The sequence below is a fragment of the Schistosoma haematobium genome, chromosome 2 (genome assembly GCF_000699445.3).
Source record: "Schistosoma haematobium chromosome 2, whole genome shotgun sequence".
In the NCBI taxonomy this organism is placed as follows: domain Eukaryota; kingdom Metazoa; phylum Platyhelminthes; class Trematoda; order Strigeidida; family Schistosomatidae; genus Schistosoma; species Schistosoma haematobium.
The window spans coordinates 20,436,280-20,457,892 of NC_067197.1; the positions used below are offsets into that span (position 1 = coordinate 20,436,280).

The window sequence follows — 21,613 nt, forward strand, 5'->3', positions numbered from 1 at the left end:
ATATATGTTTCATCAGTAAGCTCAAGTGTCAGATCACCGTCAATTGATTGGCTCACTTCATACCCAAACAATCGACTTTTGAGGGTAAGTGTCAATTTTGCTGTTTCTCAGATCATGAAATGTTTTAGTGGGGTCCTCTGGGGGTCAGTACTCGAACTTTTTTATAATTTATGTATGTGACATTCCCTAGCAAGTATCGTCCAACTAATCGCATTTCGCTTGTGATGTGAAACTTCAGGGAGAAGTTTGCACCTGAGATACTAAGCTGGCACTTCAGAGGGATCTGACCCTACTTCAAAGTCGGGCGGATTACAATGGACTTACCTTTAGTACTTCACAGTGCAATGCAGTCCATCTATAACATGTTGGAGACTATTCATACAGCGTAGATAACTATCCTCTAGAGCCATACCAAGTTTAAAAAGATCCAGGAGTGTTGATACCCTACGATCTAAAGTCTTACGCTAAGTGTGACAAAAATACATTTCGAAAAAACCTTGAACTAGTAACATTGAAGCTCATTTTTAGCCAGTTCGACAGCAGAACATCCCGCTTGATCATCAGCAGTTTAATTCGACTTTATTTAGAGTAGGAAAATATAGTATTCCAAAAGAATGAGAATAAATTGGAATGTATCTAAAGGTGATCCACAAAATCAGTTCGGATACTCAAATTCAAGCCTTATGAAGAGCTCCTCAAATCACTGAACCTTTACCCGTTTGAGTATGGGTGTCACAGAGGTGGGCTTCAGATAACTCACAGCACCTTAAACACTTCTTGGTATCCCCTTAAGAACCCAAACAAGCTCAGTTCCAACACAAACTATAGGGATAATACCCAGAAATCGGAGACATGGCGGGAAGGACTATAGGCATATCTTTTACTACATACGAGCAGTAAAATTCTAGAATTCGCTGATGAGTTGGGTGGTTAAGCGGCTTCTCAGAAGTCCTTTGAAGGGAAACGTATGATATTTTTAGGGACTAAGGGAAGTATTTCACCATGATTTATCAACCCTCTATTATTTTGTATCTTCAACCACACCTATGTTCCGAAACACAAGCACCAGTGATACAGCGATACTAGATACAGAATCTCGTTAAGCGATAGCTTCTTCTATTCCTTCCATAACCATTTGAACCATTTGGTTATTTGGTGCTCTATTCGTATGCCTTAGCCCGCGGTGTGTGATAATTGCGTTACGAAGGCCTGAAGCCTTTGGTGTAAGTGATGTATTTTTGCTGTGAAAATTGCATGAAGGGTGTAGATGAGCGTTTTAAAAATGGTAAAGTATGTGATTAATATTTTTTAGTATAAATATTCATCTGGCGTTTTTCTGTCATTTGATTTATTACATCATTTGAACCATCAGTAATAGTGGTACTTCGAAGTACCACTAGACGACCGTTTAGTTTTAACAATTATTTTTGACGGTGTAACAGCGTATATTTCCATCCTGGATATTCTCGAAGCATTTTAGTTGGTTTTTCAAAAATTCGAAGAAGTCCGTTATTACTTTTACCTAGGACTGATCATTTGGTAGGACATTCTCTTAAGGTCAAAAACCGAAATCAGATAGTTTATTTCTGGAGTTTCGTTTCGAGTTACGACTAGCCGAAATTCTCCGAAAATTACATGTATGGTGCTCTATATCGTACGAATCCCCCAACCCACGTGTTTAGACTAATTATACTGCATCTCGTTAGGTGGAGTAACCTTAGTACTACTATTACAACATAACACAATCCACCTTGAATTCCTACTATCCACAGAATAGCTTCTATCACTGAATTGTTGGAAGACTTTAGTCGTTTTGAGGACCACAGTATTTGTTGTTAATTGTTATCTGACACTGACCCTCGCTTTTAACGTATAACTGCAGTTGACTTAGTGAGACTGTGACGGAAATGCCTTTGTAAGTATTAAGTTTTCCTTAAACTTCGTACATCTTCTGCTACGCTAGTCTAGTCGGTTTGTAGATTTTCAAGGAGAATGTTTAGTGTTAAAAAACCAGTCTTATGCTCTAGCTCGCTGAATAATCTCTAGAATTTTGCGCTGAAAATAGCTCCCAAAGCTATCAAAAGTACAATTAAGACACACACCGATCTCCAGTTTTCAGAATACAGTATCATTAATCCTCGCAAAGTAGTTCTTTGCTAAACTGACGAGGATGGTATCTTACTAAACACAACTATTTTGTGACACCAATTAATTACATGGGTTGTCACCTAGTCTTTTTTATGGTTGGATTACCAGACTGTCGATGGACTTAATTATTTGTTGGATTCAGTCTTGTGAGTGATCACTCCGTAAGATGGCGTCATTTCGGATTTACAGTCGATCAACATCCTGTCAGTTGTTTTAACCATTGATTTTTGGTTAGATTAGTCGAAATCATGTTCACACTACGAATTTCTACCTTAAAATAATGTTCTTCGTTCACAGTTTTATAGATTGTCTCAGGTATGGATGAAATAGATGTTCACATATTTGTTTTCATGGTTATGGACAAAGAGTGAAGTTGTATCATTAGATTTACCATGGATAACACCGTAATTGCTCGTATAAAGCGTCAGTTAACTACGACGTAGGACCACGCACACATATGCATCGGTCCAAGTTTGTAACAGGTGTCTTAATAAATATCTACCATTGCAAGAAAGTTCTGGTTTTACGGATGATATGTGGTTACTGTAAGGTAACAAACAGACAGCATAAATTTCAGTTAATCAAAACTTTGTTGTGCAAACTCCATATTTCGAGCTAATTGAGCCTTAGGTATCTTTTACTAGGTTGCTTGGGATCTACGTTACCTTAATATTTTTGATGAAATATTGAATGATCGAATTTGTGTATATGAGGTAGTGGGACGAGTACTTTTTGGGTGTGGTTGACTTGATTAGTTCTCATACAACTAAAATCTTAGTGACGAGTATCAATCTGAGTTGGTTGTGTGGCTGTATTTCATGAATAAGATGAAATCACTACCCGCCGACCCGAGTCGTACAAGTTGGTGAAGACTTTAAGTTAGGTATTGTTGTGATGGAAATATAGTGGTTGGACAGCCTGTTTGGCATGCTTGTATTGTTTGTTTGAATCTTCACATTGATGTTTAGGACTACAATTGAACAGTTTCTTACTGTCATATGTGCATCATGCGCGGATTACCTCGATATTGCCTTGAGCCACAAGCATTATAAACGAAGTTATATGGTGGCTAGTAGTGGAATTTGAGTTGCACGTTTCGTCCTATTTGGAACTCGTCAGTTGCATGTACTTGGTGGTTATCGGGACTCAGTAGCTAAGTAAATAACGCGTTGGCGTTTGAAGCGGACGGTGCTGGATCCGAGTCCCTGGGCGAGCATCAACTCTGGGATGCAGTTAATTTTGTCGTTTTTATTTCTAGATTCAGAATAGCCGTTTTATGTCCGGCCTTAATTTGCTTTGGTTTACTTATAGGTATGGAAAGACTTGATTCTCTACTTTGTCGATTAGAAAAAGTAACTATTCTTCTTGAAGCAGCTGTCGTTAACAATATGTATCGGACATCACCAATTAAAATATCTTCGGGTAAATAAGGTTTTCATAATTATTCCTTTATCTCAAGAAAGTGGAAATCCTTCATCAGTCAAGGAATTTCATGAAATAGTCACTGGCCCTTTATCGGAATACGTACGTAATAGTTTCGAAATCGGAGATATTGTTGGAAATCACGTAGGTTTGATTCTGTATTAAATCACTTCCACGGGATTATTTTTAAAAAGGCCTCCATGGTTAAACAATGTTTTTTGATGCAAGAAGGAATAATCAAATTGGCAGCTGAATGCTCAAAACCTTCTGACTCTGAACTTAAGCTTATTATAACACCATTAGGAGACCTAATAGAAGAAGTTATCGTAATTTGTTAGTACTTCGTTAAATTGTTTTCCTTTATAGAAATTTAAGGATAATAATCGAAGCAGTAACTTTTTTAACCATCTTTCAGCTGTGGCTGAGTCTGTTACAGCTCTAGGCTGGCTGAGTGATGTAAGTTTTGTTTTTAAGCCTTTAAACTATTCAGGCTGTTGCACCATCGACGTACGTTAAAACCATGCAAGAAGCCGGTGAATTCTTTACGAATCGTGTTCTTATGGAATACAAAAACAAGTTAGTTATTTATTAAGCAGTTTATAAATAAACTCACCATTTGTTATATTGCGAAGAGGATTATATTTAGAGTTTACTGCTATATATGTTTATAAATATATATATGTACCTAATTAATTTGCGTTCTGATGGTTTCGATAGACTATATTCCTGGGAAGATTTCTAACACCAACTGATAAGGAACGGGTTGGTTGCCAATCGAACTAATGAAGACCAACGGTGTGTTGTAATGTTTAATGAAAAGCAGCATGTTGCTCAGCCGTAGCGTTACTGATAACTAGTATTCCCTTCATTCTACTTCATGAATATCATTCGGTGACTTTCGAAGTGTTGTTTTAAACCATAGAACACACACTGATCAATTTAAAGATTCCGAATGTCATATATATTTTGCCACGAACGTTTTCATTTAATCTTTCCACTAATATCACAGTTATTTTTGAAGCTTATTGGAGAGAGTTCTGGCCCCAGTAATTAAATTGCACCTTGTAATCGATTCATAATGAAGTTAATCTGTTCCTTGTACAATGCTATAATTAACACGGTTAGATATGATGAACATGTGTGGCTTTTATTATGACATACTGTTGTAACGGCTGGATTGCACGGTTAGATGCGCAGCGTATTTATCGATCGAATCAGTGACACGTAAAACAAGTAAGAACGACCTAGAGTCCCGATTGGTCCCGCTTCCCTGTCTAGCCCAGCCAGTTGAGTCTAGAACGCAAGTCACAGCCTCTGAGTTTTGAATCGTTATATTTCAAACATACTCTGTTTATATACCAACCAAACAGACCACATCGTACCATAAAAATAGAAAACAACATCTGTACAATATTTAACGAGTGAAATAAATAATGGCCAATAGGGAATGCCCATTTAGAGTCCAAGGACATCATTAGACTTAACATGATAATGATTGGTATATTCCTCAGCATCCCTAACACATACATTGTTGTTTCTTACGGATAATAGTCACATTTAGATGGATCTACTTCGTTAAATCATATCTGGTTTTTCTACAAAACCGAGGGGATGGCTTGTTGGATTTTTTCTTATTGTTTACGTCCAAATTTCAGTGAGTTTATTGATCCTCGTGGTATTTACACAATTCTTAAATTTTATTAAACTCGTAGCTAATAAAAATCCAGTGGCTCAACCAGCTTTTACATACGTCAATCTGGTTTCAATGTGTTGGATTTATTTTACATACGCCATCTAAGGTGTCTTGCATATTTAGCATAGTTGTTGATGACAAGGCTGGCTTAGATCAGCGGAACTATAGTCAGTCTGTTAGCGAAATTCAAGATTTTAAAAGTGAAAGTGATTAAATATTTTGACAATATATATTGAGTATGGTTGTGTTGGATTTTTTTATACAGAGCCCAAAGTTGTGACGGATTACTCTTATTATCTTTGGGCTATAATTTCTTCTGCGAAGAGAACTTTGAGACCTGAAGTTTCATCTCTCGTTTTCTTCAACAATCACTTGAAGCAATTTAGCACGTTACAGTTACTAATACGCTATACAACTGTTCAAATCCGTGAGAAATCAATTAAAAGACATTTTACGATAAGATCAAAGTGCGGTAATCACGTATTATTAAAAATCAGATGTCCATAAGAGCTCATACTAATCTCGCTGAAAATCAAATGTATTGTTGAACAAATTCAACAGGTTTTAGAATTTATTTGAGATAATCCATGGTTATGTGGTTTGTTTTTAAAGATATTGACATTGAAGATTTCTTATTTAATTTATTAACCCCCTTCATTTGTTCATGAAAAATGACCATAAATATTTTCTGTTATTTACTGTAGCGACACAATTCATCGTGCTTGGAAAAAATCTTTAATGTCTGTTTGGACTGCATTACAAGTTTATGTTAACAAGCATCATACCACTGGTTTGGTTTGGAATGCTCGTGGTAAACCAGCTGTAGCATCGAAGCTGTCTAAGTCTTCGCCTACTCGTGAAGTTAATTCCAATTGTTCTGCACAATCACCCCCTGTACTTACAGCTTCTCATTTAGCTGCAATGTCATTGGTGTGTGTGTGTGTGAATACGATGATCTTTTTGTTCCATGGAAATGTGTTCATTATAAATTAGTTTGATACATATTTTGTTCAGTAGATTTTAGAATCTTTGGATTTTAAACATTCATGATTCTCATCAATGATTCGATCGTCCATTCATTTAAACCGTTAGACTTGGCGACATTACTCGTTCTGTTTCTCTTATGATATGCTAATATAGTTGTCAGCCAATTGTAACTATCCATTTATTTTGTCACTACCTTTTGCAACTTCATATCGCGTATTGGATCGAAGTGTTGTGTATTTATGTGTATCAATTATCTATTCATAAAATGTTGCATTCATTTCATTTTGAAATCATCGTAATTGAAAGGATATACCTATCAAATACTTTCCAGCAGTTATTCTGACTTATAAGATTTAATTATATCTTTATTGCTGTAGTTCCCGTTCTAACACCAAAGATTTATGAAGTTAGTATCACCATCATTATCACCTAAATACATTAATATAAATCTAGTGGGAATGTTACTTGTTTTGGATAGGTTCAGTCAAATTGGGTTACATAGCTTGTTACAGACCATATTTTAGAGGATGATGCTCTATAGTCTTCTTAACATTTGTTGTTTGATGTTAGACACTAACACCATTGAATTCCGGCTCAGTGGTCCAGTAGGTTAAGCGTTCGCGCGCGAAACTGGAGGCCCTGGGTTCGGATCCCGCGGGCGGGATCGTGGATGTGCACTGCTGAGGAGTCTCACAATAGGACGGAACGGCCGTCCAGTGCTTCCAGGTTTCCAACGGTGGTCTAACATCAGTCGGTTCATGATCTCAATCAAAAACAATCCTAATACCTTAATTGTTGCTTTACTGTGTTTCATATATCCTGCTAAGTGTATTTAAAGTAGGTAATGAAATAAAATTACTTATAGTTAACTGGTCAAATGACAAGTGCACATGATTGATTGTCCGTAAAACGACTTTCATTTCTCAAGAATGATAAGATATACGATATTCGATACTGATACCCAGTCTTCAGATACACAACCTAAACGAGTGAGAAGAAAGCTTCATATATATATATATATATATATGAGTACACATACATTTCAATTTAGCCAGTAAATATATGCTTTCTTCTCACTCGTTTAGCTCGTGTATCTGTAGCCTGAGTTTCAGTATCTCACATCCTGCTAATAACTACATAAACACCCTATAGGACAACATAGCATTGAGTGTATACTTTTGATTGCTTCTTTTATAATTAACGCAGATTTGTCAAAAGAATGAACTTAATTGGTTATGTTCCAAAATATAGTGATCATTTACTTTTAAACAAAGCTTCTAAATACAATCAGGTCTGCCTTCCAGGTTATACAGTTTATCAGGTCTAGAAACACGTTAGTATTTAGTGAGCCATTGTTCCTTTTACGATCACTGGCTCAAAACTTAATTAAATTGTGTGTTTGTCTCTTATTCAAATATGTGGTTGGCTTCATGCTTATAGACTAGACTATATATGTTTATGTTTATGCATATTTCAAGTAGTCTTACGATAAATTTTCTAAGATATCGTTTATTTCGTGTATAAATCTATCAAGACGATTGGATTTGGTAATTATTGATGTGCTCTATGTCGTTAGTTAATAATTTTTTCCATACTCATAAATTTATAACTCAGGATAGGTTATCATTAATATTTCTCTGTTTAATTATAAATTAGCAAGCAAACGATAACGCAACACAGTCTAATTTATTCGCTGATCTGAATCGTGGAACAGCGGTGACATCTAATCTGCGCAAAGTGACTGACGATATGAAAACACATAAAAATCCCCAACTTCGTGAAGGACCTGTTATCCATACATCACGAACTCAAGTGAATTCATCATCGAATAATCCCACTGTCCGACCACCATCTGAGAAAGAGCCGTCGGGGGCTGGATGTTTGGAACTAAGGGGTAACAGATGGACTGTAGTAAGTTTTATTTGTTAAAAATTTTATGCTATCTTTTTGATGTTCTGTACTTAAATCCTTTTCAGTGTGATTAATCTCATTATCAAAATGTAGTGTTGTAAAATTCTCTAACCGTTGAAACCTCATTATATGGAATAATATACTAACTTTTAGTACCATGTAGTAAGAGCTCGAAGAGCTTACACACCAACTAGAGTCAAAATATTTGACTTAGTATGCAAACGAGGTTTACATTTGTCAAAATTAGACATTAATCATGAGTGGTCAGTCAATTATTTACATATTTGGACGTAGCACATATAGCCTTTTGTTGTCTGATATTATTAGGGTTCATGAGAAATAATAATAATCTGAATTGTTTCATCTATACTAGTATTGTTGTCCTCATTTTTAAGATACAAATATTCTAAGGAAATCAATATTTAAAGTGTTTATTTGTGAAAAAAAAAACAAGTAGAGACGTATATAATACACTTGTCAGTATTTGTATTCAAGAAACGATAATTTCTCACAGGAAAAATGAAAAGATATGAACATTTATGCCGTTATTACAGGAGATTCGATCAAGTATAGACGTGTTTTTGCATTGTAATTTGTTAACTAAAAATTAGCAGAACACTAATTTAAATATCACCTCATCTATTAATGTTTAGTGTAATAATAATAATCCTCACATAATAAATATTCATCTGTATAAGATTGTGGAGATTGTTGAGTTTCATGTTAGTCCACCATTGAAGACTTATAAGTATTGAATGGTCGTTTCGTCGTATTGTGTGACTCCTCAGCAGTGCATATCCACAACCCAGCACCCTCTGTCTCGCGCATGAACGCTTAACCTCTAGACCACTGAGCCAACACTCAATGGGGTTAACGTCTAGCTTCAATCGATCCACAATATTGCATGACCATCTTCCGTGACTAGTGGAGTTCAATCGAGTCGGATGTGAGGGTGTTACCAACCAAAAACAATGGACATCGTGTTCACTACGATACTTAAACATCCTGGATTCCATCCTATATTCCTCCTAGATACCTACTGTTAAGGATTCCCAAACTAAGGCCAGCTGTCCGGTGTTTTGTGATTCCGAATGACTCTCCGACGAATGTCTAGTTCATAAAGAAATTTAACTATCAAAAAGACAATTTCATTGTTGATCTGAATACTTTAGCCTATCTGCTGATAATTTTTTTAAAAATGTGACTTGGTTAATTTTATTTCATACACCATAAATTAATTTTCACTAATTATAAGTGTCCATTGGACTGTTGAAAATCTACCCCTTGATTGATTTTAATTATTGATTTCTTCAAAACAGAATTTTTCACGTATACCACTTTGAAACTGAATGGCTGTTCGTGTATTTATCTATACTTGTACACGTTTAGTGTATGTAATTGCATGGATAAAATCACTTTGCACCTTTTATTCACTGTCCAACTTTGTAGAAATAGTTGTCTATCTATTCTTGGTTATTTTCTGACAGTCTCTATTATTATTTTCTGTTGGAATATAAGAAAGCATTAGTATTTAAAACATTCATACTAATGACTATTATTTGTGATCATTTTTAGCCTGATGATATTATTTCATGTAGTTCAATTCGAATTTGTTTTTCAATTCAATGTTTATACTCGTTAGATGGTGTGTACGGTATATGAAGATAATTCATGCATATAGCCATCCAAATGTTTCTTCACTATTTGACATTTTGTCGATTTTGTAGGTTTGTATTTCTTAAGGATATATATATATATATATATATATATATATATATATATATGCAGTCTATTTCGTATCTTTCTTTTTTACAATAACATTTATGTTTCGTTCGCTGTATCTTATTTTATACTTTTTAAACTCAGTTTCGAACTTCCACCTGTCACGTATGGGAACCATAAATTTTTACTTCTATGAAGTGATAGTACCTTAATAGCCTATTGGTTATTTGGCTTTTCGAAGTGGACAGTGTACTGTTTGATATGGTTTCACCGATGGCTTACCTACTTTTTGATGTGAAATACGGTATATGTAACGTTCTCACTCAGAGTTTGTTGGCGTAGAAACAGTTTGTAAAGAAAGCAAGTAACCCCCTAAACCAAGACATTTCATAAGTCCAATAAGTCACTGAGTGTTGGTATATAAGAAGCATATTGGTAAATGAATACTACTTGGTTGGAGTCTACACAATTATCGCAACCAAATGTTGGATGATGTAGATCAGGTTTGGTCATTATAGGCCAACTGCATTCACTTCTTGTATTCCCTTAAACCTTAAGTTTCAAAATTATTCTTTATTATTTATCCCTCAAATTCACTCATTCTCAAATTATAACTTGTCTGCCTAATTTTTTTACTATCACTGATACTACTTTTGTATTCATTGCGATAATTTAATTTCGCTGTTCTGACGTGTTGTCGGGACTTAGGCTAATCCACATTTCTGTCAGGTTCTATGTTGCCTATCACTGACTGATAGGGAACAGAAAAGAATATATATACGTGTCTGTTTTAAAATATCTCCCTCATGTCATAATAACTAAAGTAACCCTATATGTAACTAAAGATGATTAGCAGGTTTTTTAGATTCACTATTTAACAAATTTGTAGTAGACAACTGGCAATTGTGTAGATCATTCTTAAGGATACACTTCTTAAAGTAACAAGTTTTCATAAAGATCCATTTCAGTACCGTTGTCGAGAAATAGAATTATCTAAAATCTAAATTCTTTTTTACTAAGTACGGTACTCTTATAGTTAATAGGTCGAAAGTTTGCGAAGCGACCTTCATTCTTAGTTGAATAGTCATTAACATTTGATTATAACTAGGCTATTTTTTCTTAAGGACTCAACAATTCACTCATACAATCATGTGGCTTTATTTAGAACCATCAAGTGTGTATCAGTATAGATTACTTTCCAACCTTAATTGAATCAGCACACAGCGATTAGCCTTAGTATTTAACCTGTTAAAGAAGTATTGAGTTGCTGTTTCATACACTACACTCCCTACTTCTAACCACAAGATTGCATATTGAAACACTTCTACGTACTTTTCTGTTAATGGTTGGAAAGTATTCTTGGGTCTCACAAATCCGTTTTTATACAAATATAAGTAAACTTGCAGTGTATGAGATATATAAATGTTGATATATACTTTTATACAACTTTAGTGATAGTATGTAGAGATAATAATCAATTAAATATTGCATAACAAACTGTAAACTAATAACGAATAACGATACTCTATTTTTAAATAAAAGTACGTTGAACGGTTTTTAGATACGTAACTTGAGCAAGACTATATGTTTATTACTTAATATTGAAGTCAGTTTACGTCACGGGTTGATATTAAGGAGATCTGAATAACTGTTTTGTTCTAGATTGAGATTTATCATCAGTAGTGTGCACAGAAGTCCCAAAATAAGATCAAAGTCAGGACAGCCAAATTGTCGTATCGTACATAATATCTATAGAATAGGGAGTTAGAATCCATTGATGAGCCATAATTAGTCAGTTTGCTATAATGCGCGACCATCATACAACACCATTGATGATATCTGTTTCTCTATCTATATAGTTAAACTGCATTCGACTCACTGGTACAACGTCTCAAACCATAGATTAATCGTTCAGTACTTCATGATTTTCAGGGACTCTCTAGTTCATATTAAACTATGACGTAAGGTAGCTTTCAAACTAAGCAATCTCTACAAATTGCCTATCTGTTTAAGAATAATTGGTTCATTGAACCCACTTTGTAACTACGAGTTTTTTATACTTATTATTAGGAAGTGATACTAATAAGTTTTATACTTTTTGTGGTTATCATTTTATTTTCTAGGAAAATTTCCAGTCTGCCGGAAATTTACAAATTGTTAGTACCGAAACAAAACAAACAGTTTGTATTCATAAATGTAATGAATGCACAGTTCAAATTAAGGGGAAAATTAATTCAATCATGATGGGTGAGTGATATTATTATCGATGATAAATCAGTATGTTGTGTATATGAATGATTGTGTGTGTATATCTGAATGTACCAAGCATGCAACTAATTTGGCATAAATCTTTTAACTTGTTTTATTCTACACTACAAAAATAGAAAATGAATTTTACCAGATAAAGGCCAGTGTAAATTTCAGATTTGTTTATATATGTATATATTTTGAAATGAATTCAGTATTGAAAAGCCTCTGTTTGCTAACTGAATTATTGTAGGAATGTAATATCTATTTTCTACCAGTGTTTTTGCCAAAACCTTAACGTCTTCTCATCACGTATCTATTTTTTTGTCTACATTCTTTTGTTGACTTCCTTCTACATTGTTATAAATGACTTGTGATTTAAATATCTTTCTGTTATGCGAATTTGTGCATCATGCCAGTTGGTCAGTAGTTATATCACACCATATTATTCATGCTTCATTATACAATAGTTATAGTTATTATCCATTAATACGATGTTTGCAAAAATAAGCTTCAAGTCTGATATACCTTTTCTGATAGTTTGTCTATTTATAGAATCTGTGATGACAAAATTACTGACTTGCCTCAGTGTAAATAGTTCGACAAAATAAGTTTTTACCATTTTCATGGAATTTATGAAACTAAAAATAGTAACTCTCCGTTTATGCATTCAATTTCTAACTACTGAGTTCCATGTTTGAACGCTTTGACACTTGCTTCAGTTGGGAAAATCTCGAGCTATACAAAACATTTGACTCTTATTCAGGTACACACTCATCCATTTCTTTACACAGTTTTATACCAAATACCATATGTTCTCGTGCTACTATTATTTGACCACCGATGCCTTAGAAATATTGCTCGCATCCGCTGGGATCACCGGGTAAGTAATAGTGAGGTTAGACGCAGGGTATTAGGTAATGATGGTAAATCAGTTGATTGGGTTGTAAATCTTCATCGACTGAGATGGTTTGGCCACGTGTTGTGTATGCTTGAACACCGATTACCACGACGTGCATTGCTAACCGGTGTTGGGGATGGTTGGAAGAAAGTTTGGGGCGGCTAAACCAAAACATGGCATCAGTGCTTGAAGTCACTCACTTCTAGTCTTATCCATGTCTGTAGATGCAAACTACTTGGTTGGGGTCCGCGTGATTATCGTAAGGAGTGGTTGGAGACTATGTGTTACATGGCCCAGAATCGATCACAATGGCGTAGGTGTATACACTCTTTGTCTTCCCTTAAACTATGAGAATAAAATTACTTCATATCTTTCTTTCTGTACTATTTCCTTACACGAAATCTTTCCTTTATTTATTACACCATTGAGTTAACTGCTTCTGTGAATCCGGTGTTCGTCTTGCTATGCTAATGATGTGTGTCAACTTGGACCGATGCATGTATGTGCCTGATCCTACGTTGTAACTGATTGACTTACTGACTCTATACTTGATCACATAGAAGTGGATTCTAAGAAGACTATTGAGGATGTATCGAAGACATGACACTAATCCATCGTGTTGTTGGATGGTGGTCTGAGTTGTGTGGGGAGAAGCAGATTTCCTTCTTGGGATCCTCAAAATAATTATCATGTATGGTAAACCAGCTGAAAGTCGATTGTAGTAGGGTGACTCAATCCATATTTTGTATTTATCTAGATTATAAGTATCATTACTGTTATTATTTCGACTCCTTAAAGTTTCGCCTTGTCGATTTTATCTTTTTTATGTATCACCTTAGTATTTACACTCATCTGTATAATCTGCAGTTTATTTCTAACTAGTTTTAACAAACATCTCATAACAATACATATTTATGCAATATCGGGACAATCCGGTTATTGGTGTAATTATTTGAAAAAATTCCGCATTTTGAGAAATTTGTACAAAGGCCAAGAGACATTATTAACGTCAATAGTCAATAGTTTATTAGTCGCATGCAATCAGTCTAAAAATTTACTCTTGATTATTGTGTTAGAATGTATGAGTGACACAAATTAATATCAATAACTCAATTGGCTGATTGCAACATAGATTACAAAATACAATGTGAGGATGTAGAATAAATAGGTTCTTTATATGTGTATTTGAGTAGATTGACTTTTATGCGTGAAGTTCAATATTATCATGTTTATATTATATCATCTTGTTTTGCTGAACAATTTACATTAATTCATTGATGCTAACTGTTACTTAGTGTGAAATCGGCTTTAAATCCTTTACTATTGTTGAAAGAAATTGTTCATGTATGATTTATACCTGAATTGTTTTAAATAAAAAATTATCAATCAAGTACTGATTATGTGTATGTGCCTTTAGTCTTGTTCTATTTCCTGGACTGAATGGTTTAGTTGTGAAGCTTTGGTTGTTTTTCTGAATACGTTATCGTCAAGGTGTGCTTCAAGCAGAAATAAACCGTTCGGTTAAAAAAAATTCAACACTATCGAAAGCATTCAATAGAGCTACGAATCTTCGTCATCATTTCAAAGTTTGTGTGCATACGATTCAATTCTAATAAATCAGCTCTCGGGAAAGTTTCTGAAAGACAAATTCATTTCATTAACAGACATTTTATGCACCAAAAGTTGATTCATATTTTCTCGTATCTTATCTTCGATGCTTAATCTTTCCTACTATCACTATTAGTGCTACTGTAGTGAACGCTACTCACTAGATTGTTTGTAAGTAGTGTGTATCAGAATGTGACGTGGAAGTTATCTCTATCAGACGGAGTGAGGAGTTTTAGTGCACAGAAAGTAGTGTTGGCAGAACACTTGTAGACCAGACGAGAAGATAGTTCAGATGGCAGAACACACCAAAAGATGCAAAGGGAAGATTGAAGACTATGCATAATGTATTTTATGAATACTTTACAACTCACAAAAATAAGTTCCTTCTGAAATTGTCGTGTTTTACACTACTACCTCTAATACTCTGAATTTTACCCTAACAATTTCATCCCATTACATCAGTGGGATGTGACAACTTGAGCCGATACACACGTATCCCAGGTTCTACTTTGCGTATGACTGATTGACAGCAAACGTTTTCGATATACTGCTGTTCTCTCTTACGTAAACTTAATTCAAGTGTTGTCTTAAAATATATATTGTATCGAACTTTACTATTATTTTTACTGTTAATCCTGTGAAGTCAAGTTGAAACAGATCATTTAAACAATTATGGATCATAAAAAGTTTTAACATCACTTACTGACATTCGTCAATAATTTGATAATCATTTGTACTTAGCCACATGTTTACATTTACAATAAAATTGTCTATAATCTATACGTTCATTATCATATTAAATGTCTTACAGTTTTCAAATACATCACATTTTACTTAATGCTAATATTTATATGGATTATTTAAGAGAATCAAATGTTAGTATTAAATTATAAATCGTAAAACTTGATTGTTAATGTTTTTTACTACCTGGAAAACGATTTATGAAAAAATTTAGAACATTCACAATATACATCACGCATAAATGTAATAATATAATACGATTAATTCATTTTAATCAAGTAAGTTTGTGTTCATTTTGATGATTGATGGAATGAGTTATTAAGTTTATGAATGGCTTTTTTTCAAGAGCAATAAAATTACTGTCATATGAACTATCTCTGAGTTGTTATGTAGAGATGTATTTTGTATTTGTATATATCTGCTTTCCTGTACATTATGTATACTTTTACTGATTCTTGTATAGGAACTGTCAATTTGAATATTATTGATATTTCAATCATCATTTTACTTTTTATCACGTTCTTGTTTGATGAGTTCTTATTATTTTCTGTTAGATAATTGTAAGAAAACCGGTGTAGTCTTTGATCATCTGATCTCATCTATTGATGTGGTGAATTGTCAGAGTGTTAAAATTCAGGTTAGTTTTTTAGTCTTGTGTTCAAATATGTATGTATGTGTTAAATTCTACAAAATTCTGTAAATGTGTGTTTAGTCACTGGATAGTAATAATTTACAGTTAATATCTTCTATTGATCAGATAGTTTTAATTGCGAACAGATACCAACTGAAAGCCGAAAAAATCATTGGAAAGCCAATTGCTCATATGAAATTGTTCTGTTGATAATTAAGTTTATACCTGTTTAGTAGTAATATGGTAGTTTTTATTGCGTGCATTATACACAGATGTATACATGTATATATTTATATTTATGTTCCTCATTCTTGTTAATTTCCACATAAATTTATTTCTGTTTAGTGTCTTGGACAACTATCAACTGTGAATATTGACAAGACAGATGGATGTCAAGTGTTCTTAAGTGAAGACTCAAAGTATGCTGATGTGATCACAGCAAAATCTTCAGAGATCAATATCCTCATACCTAAAGGAACTGATGATTTTGTAAGTTTTTTTTTGTTTTTCGAAAGAAATGTTTACTATTTTTCTCGATAATATCAGACGATATTCAGTCATTGATAAGGCGAATATACGTGCATAAAATGCCATCTGTAGACAAAGAATCACTAATTAAACTATCAGAAAAAGACGATTTAGATGTTATAAAATAATAACAAAACAATAATGATAATATGCTAACCTTTTTCTGTGATTTAAGTACCACCTAGCTATCGGGGTATTTACCTATCATAGAACGTAAACCCATTCTGTTTCTTTGTTCATTATATAATATTAAAAGTTCCTCAATTTCTACCTTTTTGTAAAATCACTTCATTTAATTTGCATTTAGTGTTTATTTTATATTCAACCATATCATAAAGACGATTAATTACTTTAAACGTTGGAATTAGTTAAATTTCAATCGCTGAGAATATTTCAAATATAATTTTCACATATAATGACTTTTCTATACTCGGCGCTCAAATACTGTCAAACTATTCGTTCCAATCTTGACGAATATTCGTATAAATTACTTTAATAGTTTCATTTATTAATTTACTACTTTTCCAATGTGCATAATCAAGTCTAGATTGTTGTTCCTATAGTATACTTACATACATACATACATACTTACTTACTTACTTACTTACTTACTTACTTACTTACTTACTTACTTACTTACTTACTTACTTACTTGCTACTTACTTACTTACTTACTTACTACTTACTTACTTACTCCCTTACTACCACTTGCACTACTACTTACTACTTGCTACTTACTCACTACTGCACTTACTTGCTACTTGCTTGCTACTTACTACTTACTTACTCTTACTTACTTACTTACTACTACTTACTACTTACTTACTTACTTACTTACTTACTTACTTACTTACTTACTTACTTACTTACTTACTTACTTACTTACTTACTTACTTACGCCTGTTACTCCTCATTAAGAAGCATAGGTCCCAAGCCCGGGTAAAAGAGGAGGTTTGGGCATGGGGTTAGCGACCCCATCCCGTAGAAAACTAACTATAAAAACGCTAAATATCAATAGTATACTTTTCAAATATTACATATATTACCTATTTGCCTTTTTTCTAATCATATACAATTCTTCTCAATGATAAATATGAATATAAAAGCAATACTAGTGAATGTAGCAAAATAATCTAATGATGAATTCATTTATTTCTATATATTCTCTTTATATGCTTATAAATCAATGAATTTATTCATAAATTATTTAAAACTAATCTACATACTTATGATGTTATGATTTAATGAAGATTATTATTTTTTCTTTAAAAAAACAAAACAAACTAATATTAAATGTTAAAGAGTTAAACAAAATCATAATGGGTGTTTAAATTGTTTATTCTTTCTATGTTAAATAATTTAAGGAATGTTACGTTTTAATAATCTTTATTAATATGATGTAAAATATGTATATTAGTTTTAATTAATTGTCATTATTGTTTCTATGCTGTAGGCAGATGAACAGAATTCATAAAATAATTAAATTCCTATTATTCTACCTATATATGCTAATTAATATGAGTTTACAATATTTATCATTCAAAGGAACACTTTTATTATTGAACTAATCTTTACCGGCTTCTTTTTTTTAATATCATGATAATTGATATTATTATAAAACTTCCTATTGTGTATGATTACTCTATGGTTCATTTCATGTTATTTCACTGTATATGTATATAATCACAATTATTATCTAGTTATTAATGCTTCTAGTTTGCTGTTGATTTGAAGCTGATTAAATTTAAAGTGATATTTGCTTTACATGTATCAATTCAATTTGATCGTCAAAGTAGCCCGTTAATAAATAATTTATCAACAAAGCAACAGTCTACAGTTCTCTGTGTCATTATTATCAACATCTATACTACTCACTAATATATTGCGTTATATTCATCTAAGTGATGATACATTTATTATTGGCTAAGTAGTTTACATCACAGAAACTTTTGACAGTCGGTGGGATTGGCGTGTTTCGGAAACTAATAATATTGTCTGTGTAGTCTTTTAGTATTAGATTAATCAGCTAATCAGATTTTTATAGTTCTGTTGTAGCAAATAAAAGTTCTATGTTTGTAACATTACATGAAAAATCTATTTATATCTGGTAAAAATGTACTCCATAACAATCTTAGCCTATAGATTATTATTTAACGATACAAATGATAACTGTTGATAAATGTTTGTTTTTTCAAGAATCTTGACCCCATTTTTTATGTGTAAAATTTCAGGAAGAGTTCGCAGTCCCAGAACAGTTTAAAACAAATTTTACTGGAAAAGGGTTGAAAACAGTGTGTAGTGATTCTAGATAAGAAATGTTCGTCATACACATATGTCAACAATATTGAAAATTTCCATTTTAAACAGCCACTTTATCTTGCTTCATGTACTAGTACAACATTTTTGTTCAAGCGCAATACAACACAGTGCTTTTCTTGATAGTTTAATTTGTTTGACTGTGTCAATCTTTGACTTTCAATATCAGGCACCTGTTGTTTTATCTCTTTTATTAGTATTTGCTTTTTTATTGCTTGTTTAAAAATATACATGTGGTGATTTTTACATCGGTCTGTGTAATCCATCATCATTGTTGTGTGGTTAGTCTGTTTATTGTGCAATGCTAATATGCAATTTCATAAGTAAAATATTAAATAACGTTAAGAATAATAATGACTTTGGTTATGGTAAACTACGAAGAATGATTTGAAAAAGTAAGAAAACACCATGTGATAGTGTTCTTTTTTTTACACAGAATAGGATATAAGCAATATACCTTTGTTTAAAACGTGGTCTTCTTTCAGAAAAAAATAATTGAATACGAGAAATGAAACAAGTTATTTTGGCCACTTTAGGTACACTAGGTGGTGAATAAAAAGTTTCATAACCATATATTTAGGATTTTGTATAACAACTTATGGTTTGCTTTAAACGTTGTTTTGCAATGCTTTTTTGTAGCATCTTGTTATCATTACGACACCCACAACGATTGTTTTCCCCCACTTTGTAAAAGAATAGTGGGCATTGACGCGCACAGTATTGCTCTTTAAATGATTGTCTATTGTCTTGGGTGTGCTGATTGCGGAGGGTGGTAGCTACAAGTGATCGGGTTTAGTTGTTTTAAGATTGACAAACAATTCATGGCTAGAAGTACTATCCAACGATCACTGTGTTCACATCATGCATATTTGTACTCTGGCTTTAATTATTAACTGTAAAAGAGAAAGCTATATGCTTCAACAACGACGTCTGATATATTCACACAGAATCAATTCTAAAAGGAACCCTGGAGAACAATGTTAATCCATTCACATCAACTATAGAAAGCTTAAAACATCTCCCCAAAAACAACCTTGCACTAAGTTTCCCATTTGTAAAGGGTGAAATTATCTATGTGTACTCACTTTAAAATCCCAAACTACTGATACACAGATATAATTTGTTACTACCTAATAAATACCACAATTCTGGCGTCGGTAAGCGGCATACTAGAAATCGCACCGAATAAACTAATTTGTTGTGTGATTGGTACATTCCTCAATATTTTGGGGCACAAGCTGGTGTGTAGGTATTGTGAAGTTCGTTGTTTATTTAGTCTGTAATTCAAGGTGGCGACTTCTGGTCGGGAGGTACACGATTTGAATAGAAGAAAATCAGGAGACACCATATCTAGAGTAAATTGTTTTGTCTAAATTGGATGATTTAATCGTGTCTATCAAGAAAATTCACCAGCACAAGCTTCACAAAAATAGGTGACTTTTAGGAAATCCTCGTTGACTATCAATACTTTATTCTATTAACATCGGATTAGATTAGTTGTCTCCAGCAGTTGTGCTGTCATTGTCTTCACATTTATTTTGACCCTCTTCACTTTTTACTGGATTATACACACTATGGCTGTTCTTAACCTGCCTTACTCATCTTTGAGTACTAAGCTTTTAAGACATTTCTGGTTTTTGTGTTGTCTTCGTTAGTGATTTTAATATTTTCTAGTCGAAATTCTGTTTCAAACTGGCCGCATTTATTGGCATAGACAGGGCCGTGTTGTCATGCTCAAAATCAAGCTTGAAAACAGCACTGAATCCAGTTTGATACATCTCACAATATGGAAAGAGCTCCTTAAATAATATTATCAGCTTATCCTCGACACATGACAGCTTGCTCGTTCGAGACTAGTCTCTTGGTAACTACGGCTAACCGACTGGTAAATAACATGCCTTAAGACAAATCGAGCAATGGGAAGTTGTCAAGAACCATTACTGTTTTAGAAAGCTGTTCCGAATGGTTCTCTTGCGTCTGGTTGCTATACAGGTCAGCTTGAACCGGAATCCAGCAACGAGGTAGATGTATGCGTACCAAGGAAACACCTCAGTTATCATGTAGCCAGTTAGTTTCCGGACTGCGTCGATTGGAAAGCAGTTGACAGAGCCACATTTGTGGTCCAACAGTCTGTATAACCTAGTTATTACTCAATCCTGTTACTCCTCTTATATCATAGGTTGCTGACCAGGAATCTCTAATTAACTCTGTCTTGGACGTGTCTTTGTGTAGTTTGTACTTGATCATTTTCACCTATCCCAAGCAGGGAAGGGTTATATCTCCTTTTGTCATCCCATTGATTCACATTGTCTGAACTTTCTGTGAACCTACATAAACTATTACCTTGGTTGTCAGACAGGGCGTCGGCCTCGTGGTTTACAAAAAATATTGATTTTCGTCACTGTCCATTGGAACTCTTCAATATCAATGCCCTGCTTATATCATGGCAGAGTTAAAACAGTTTAAATGGGTTAATTAGTTTGACTCGTTCTTAAGTGATGTAATCTCTAACCTCATACGAAAGCCTCCCATTTTTTCTGGACATGTTTCCGGGAAAAAGCTTAAGTTGGTTGCACGCTAAGTCAGAGACAGAACATGTTTATTTGGAAAGCTATTAGTTGGGCTACAGATACGGCTCAATGAGCTAATATTAGTCTAAGGAATATGTGTGCAAATAAAGTAATATAGGATTTTAAGACCTCAAAGCTCTCTTAAATGATGGTTGTTTTAAAAACACTGAACGTCTATCGACGATTAA

The 21,613-nt window shown here is 33.5% G+C and overlaps 1 protein-coding gene across 2 annotated transcripts; it reads left to right on the top strand.

The window, feature by feature from the left end:
* The first annotated feature begins 1,074 nt into the window (after window positions 1-1,074).
* Window positions 1,075-20,907, top strand: CAP1_3 (F-actin-capping protein subunit alpha). Of its 2 annotated transcripts, none has more exons than XM_051214565.1 (12): window positions 1,075-1,223; window positions 3,460-3,570; window positions 3,608-3,714; window positions 3,765-3,896; window positions 3,937-4,026; window positions 4,061-4,146; window positions 5,968-6,193; window positions 7,907-8,161; window positions 12,007-12,130; window positions 15,935-16,017; window positions 16,357-16,500; window positions 18,771-20,907. In XM_051214565.1, exons 2-12 carry the CDS (start codon window positions 3,462-3,464, stop codon window positions 18,849-18,851), a joined length of 1,437 nt encoding a protein of 478 aa, XP_051067752.1. In that variant the 5' UTR covers window positions 1,075-1,223; window positions 3,460-3,461; the 3' UTR covers window positions 18,852-20,907. The 2 variants fall into 2 exon arrangements, with proteins under 2 accessions (XP_051067752.1, XP_051067753.1); XM_051214566.1 differs by lacking the exon at window positions 18,771-20,907 and adding an exon at window positions 17,993-18,770 and having other exon boundaries at window positions 1,171-1,223.
* The last annotated feature ends 706 nt before the right edge of the window (window positions 20,908-21,613 follow it).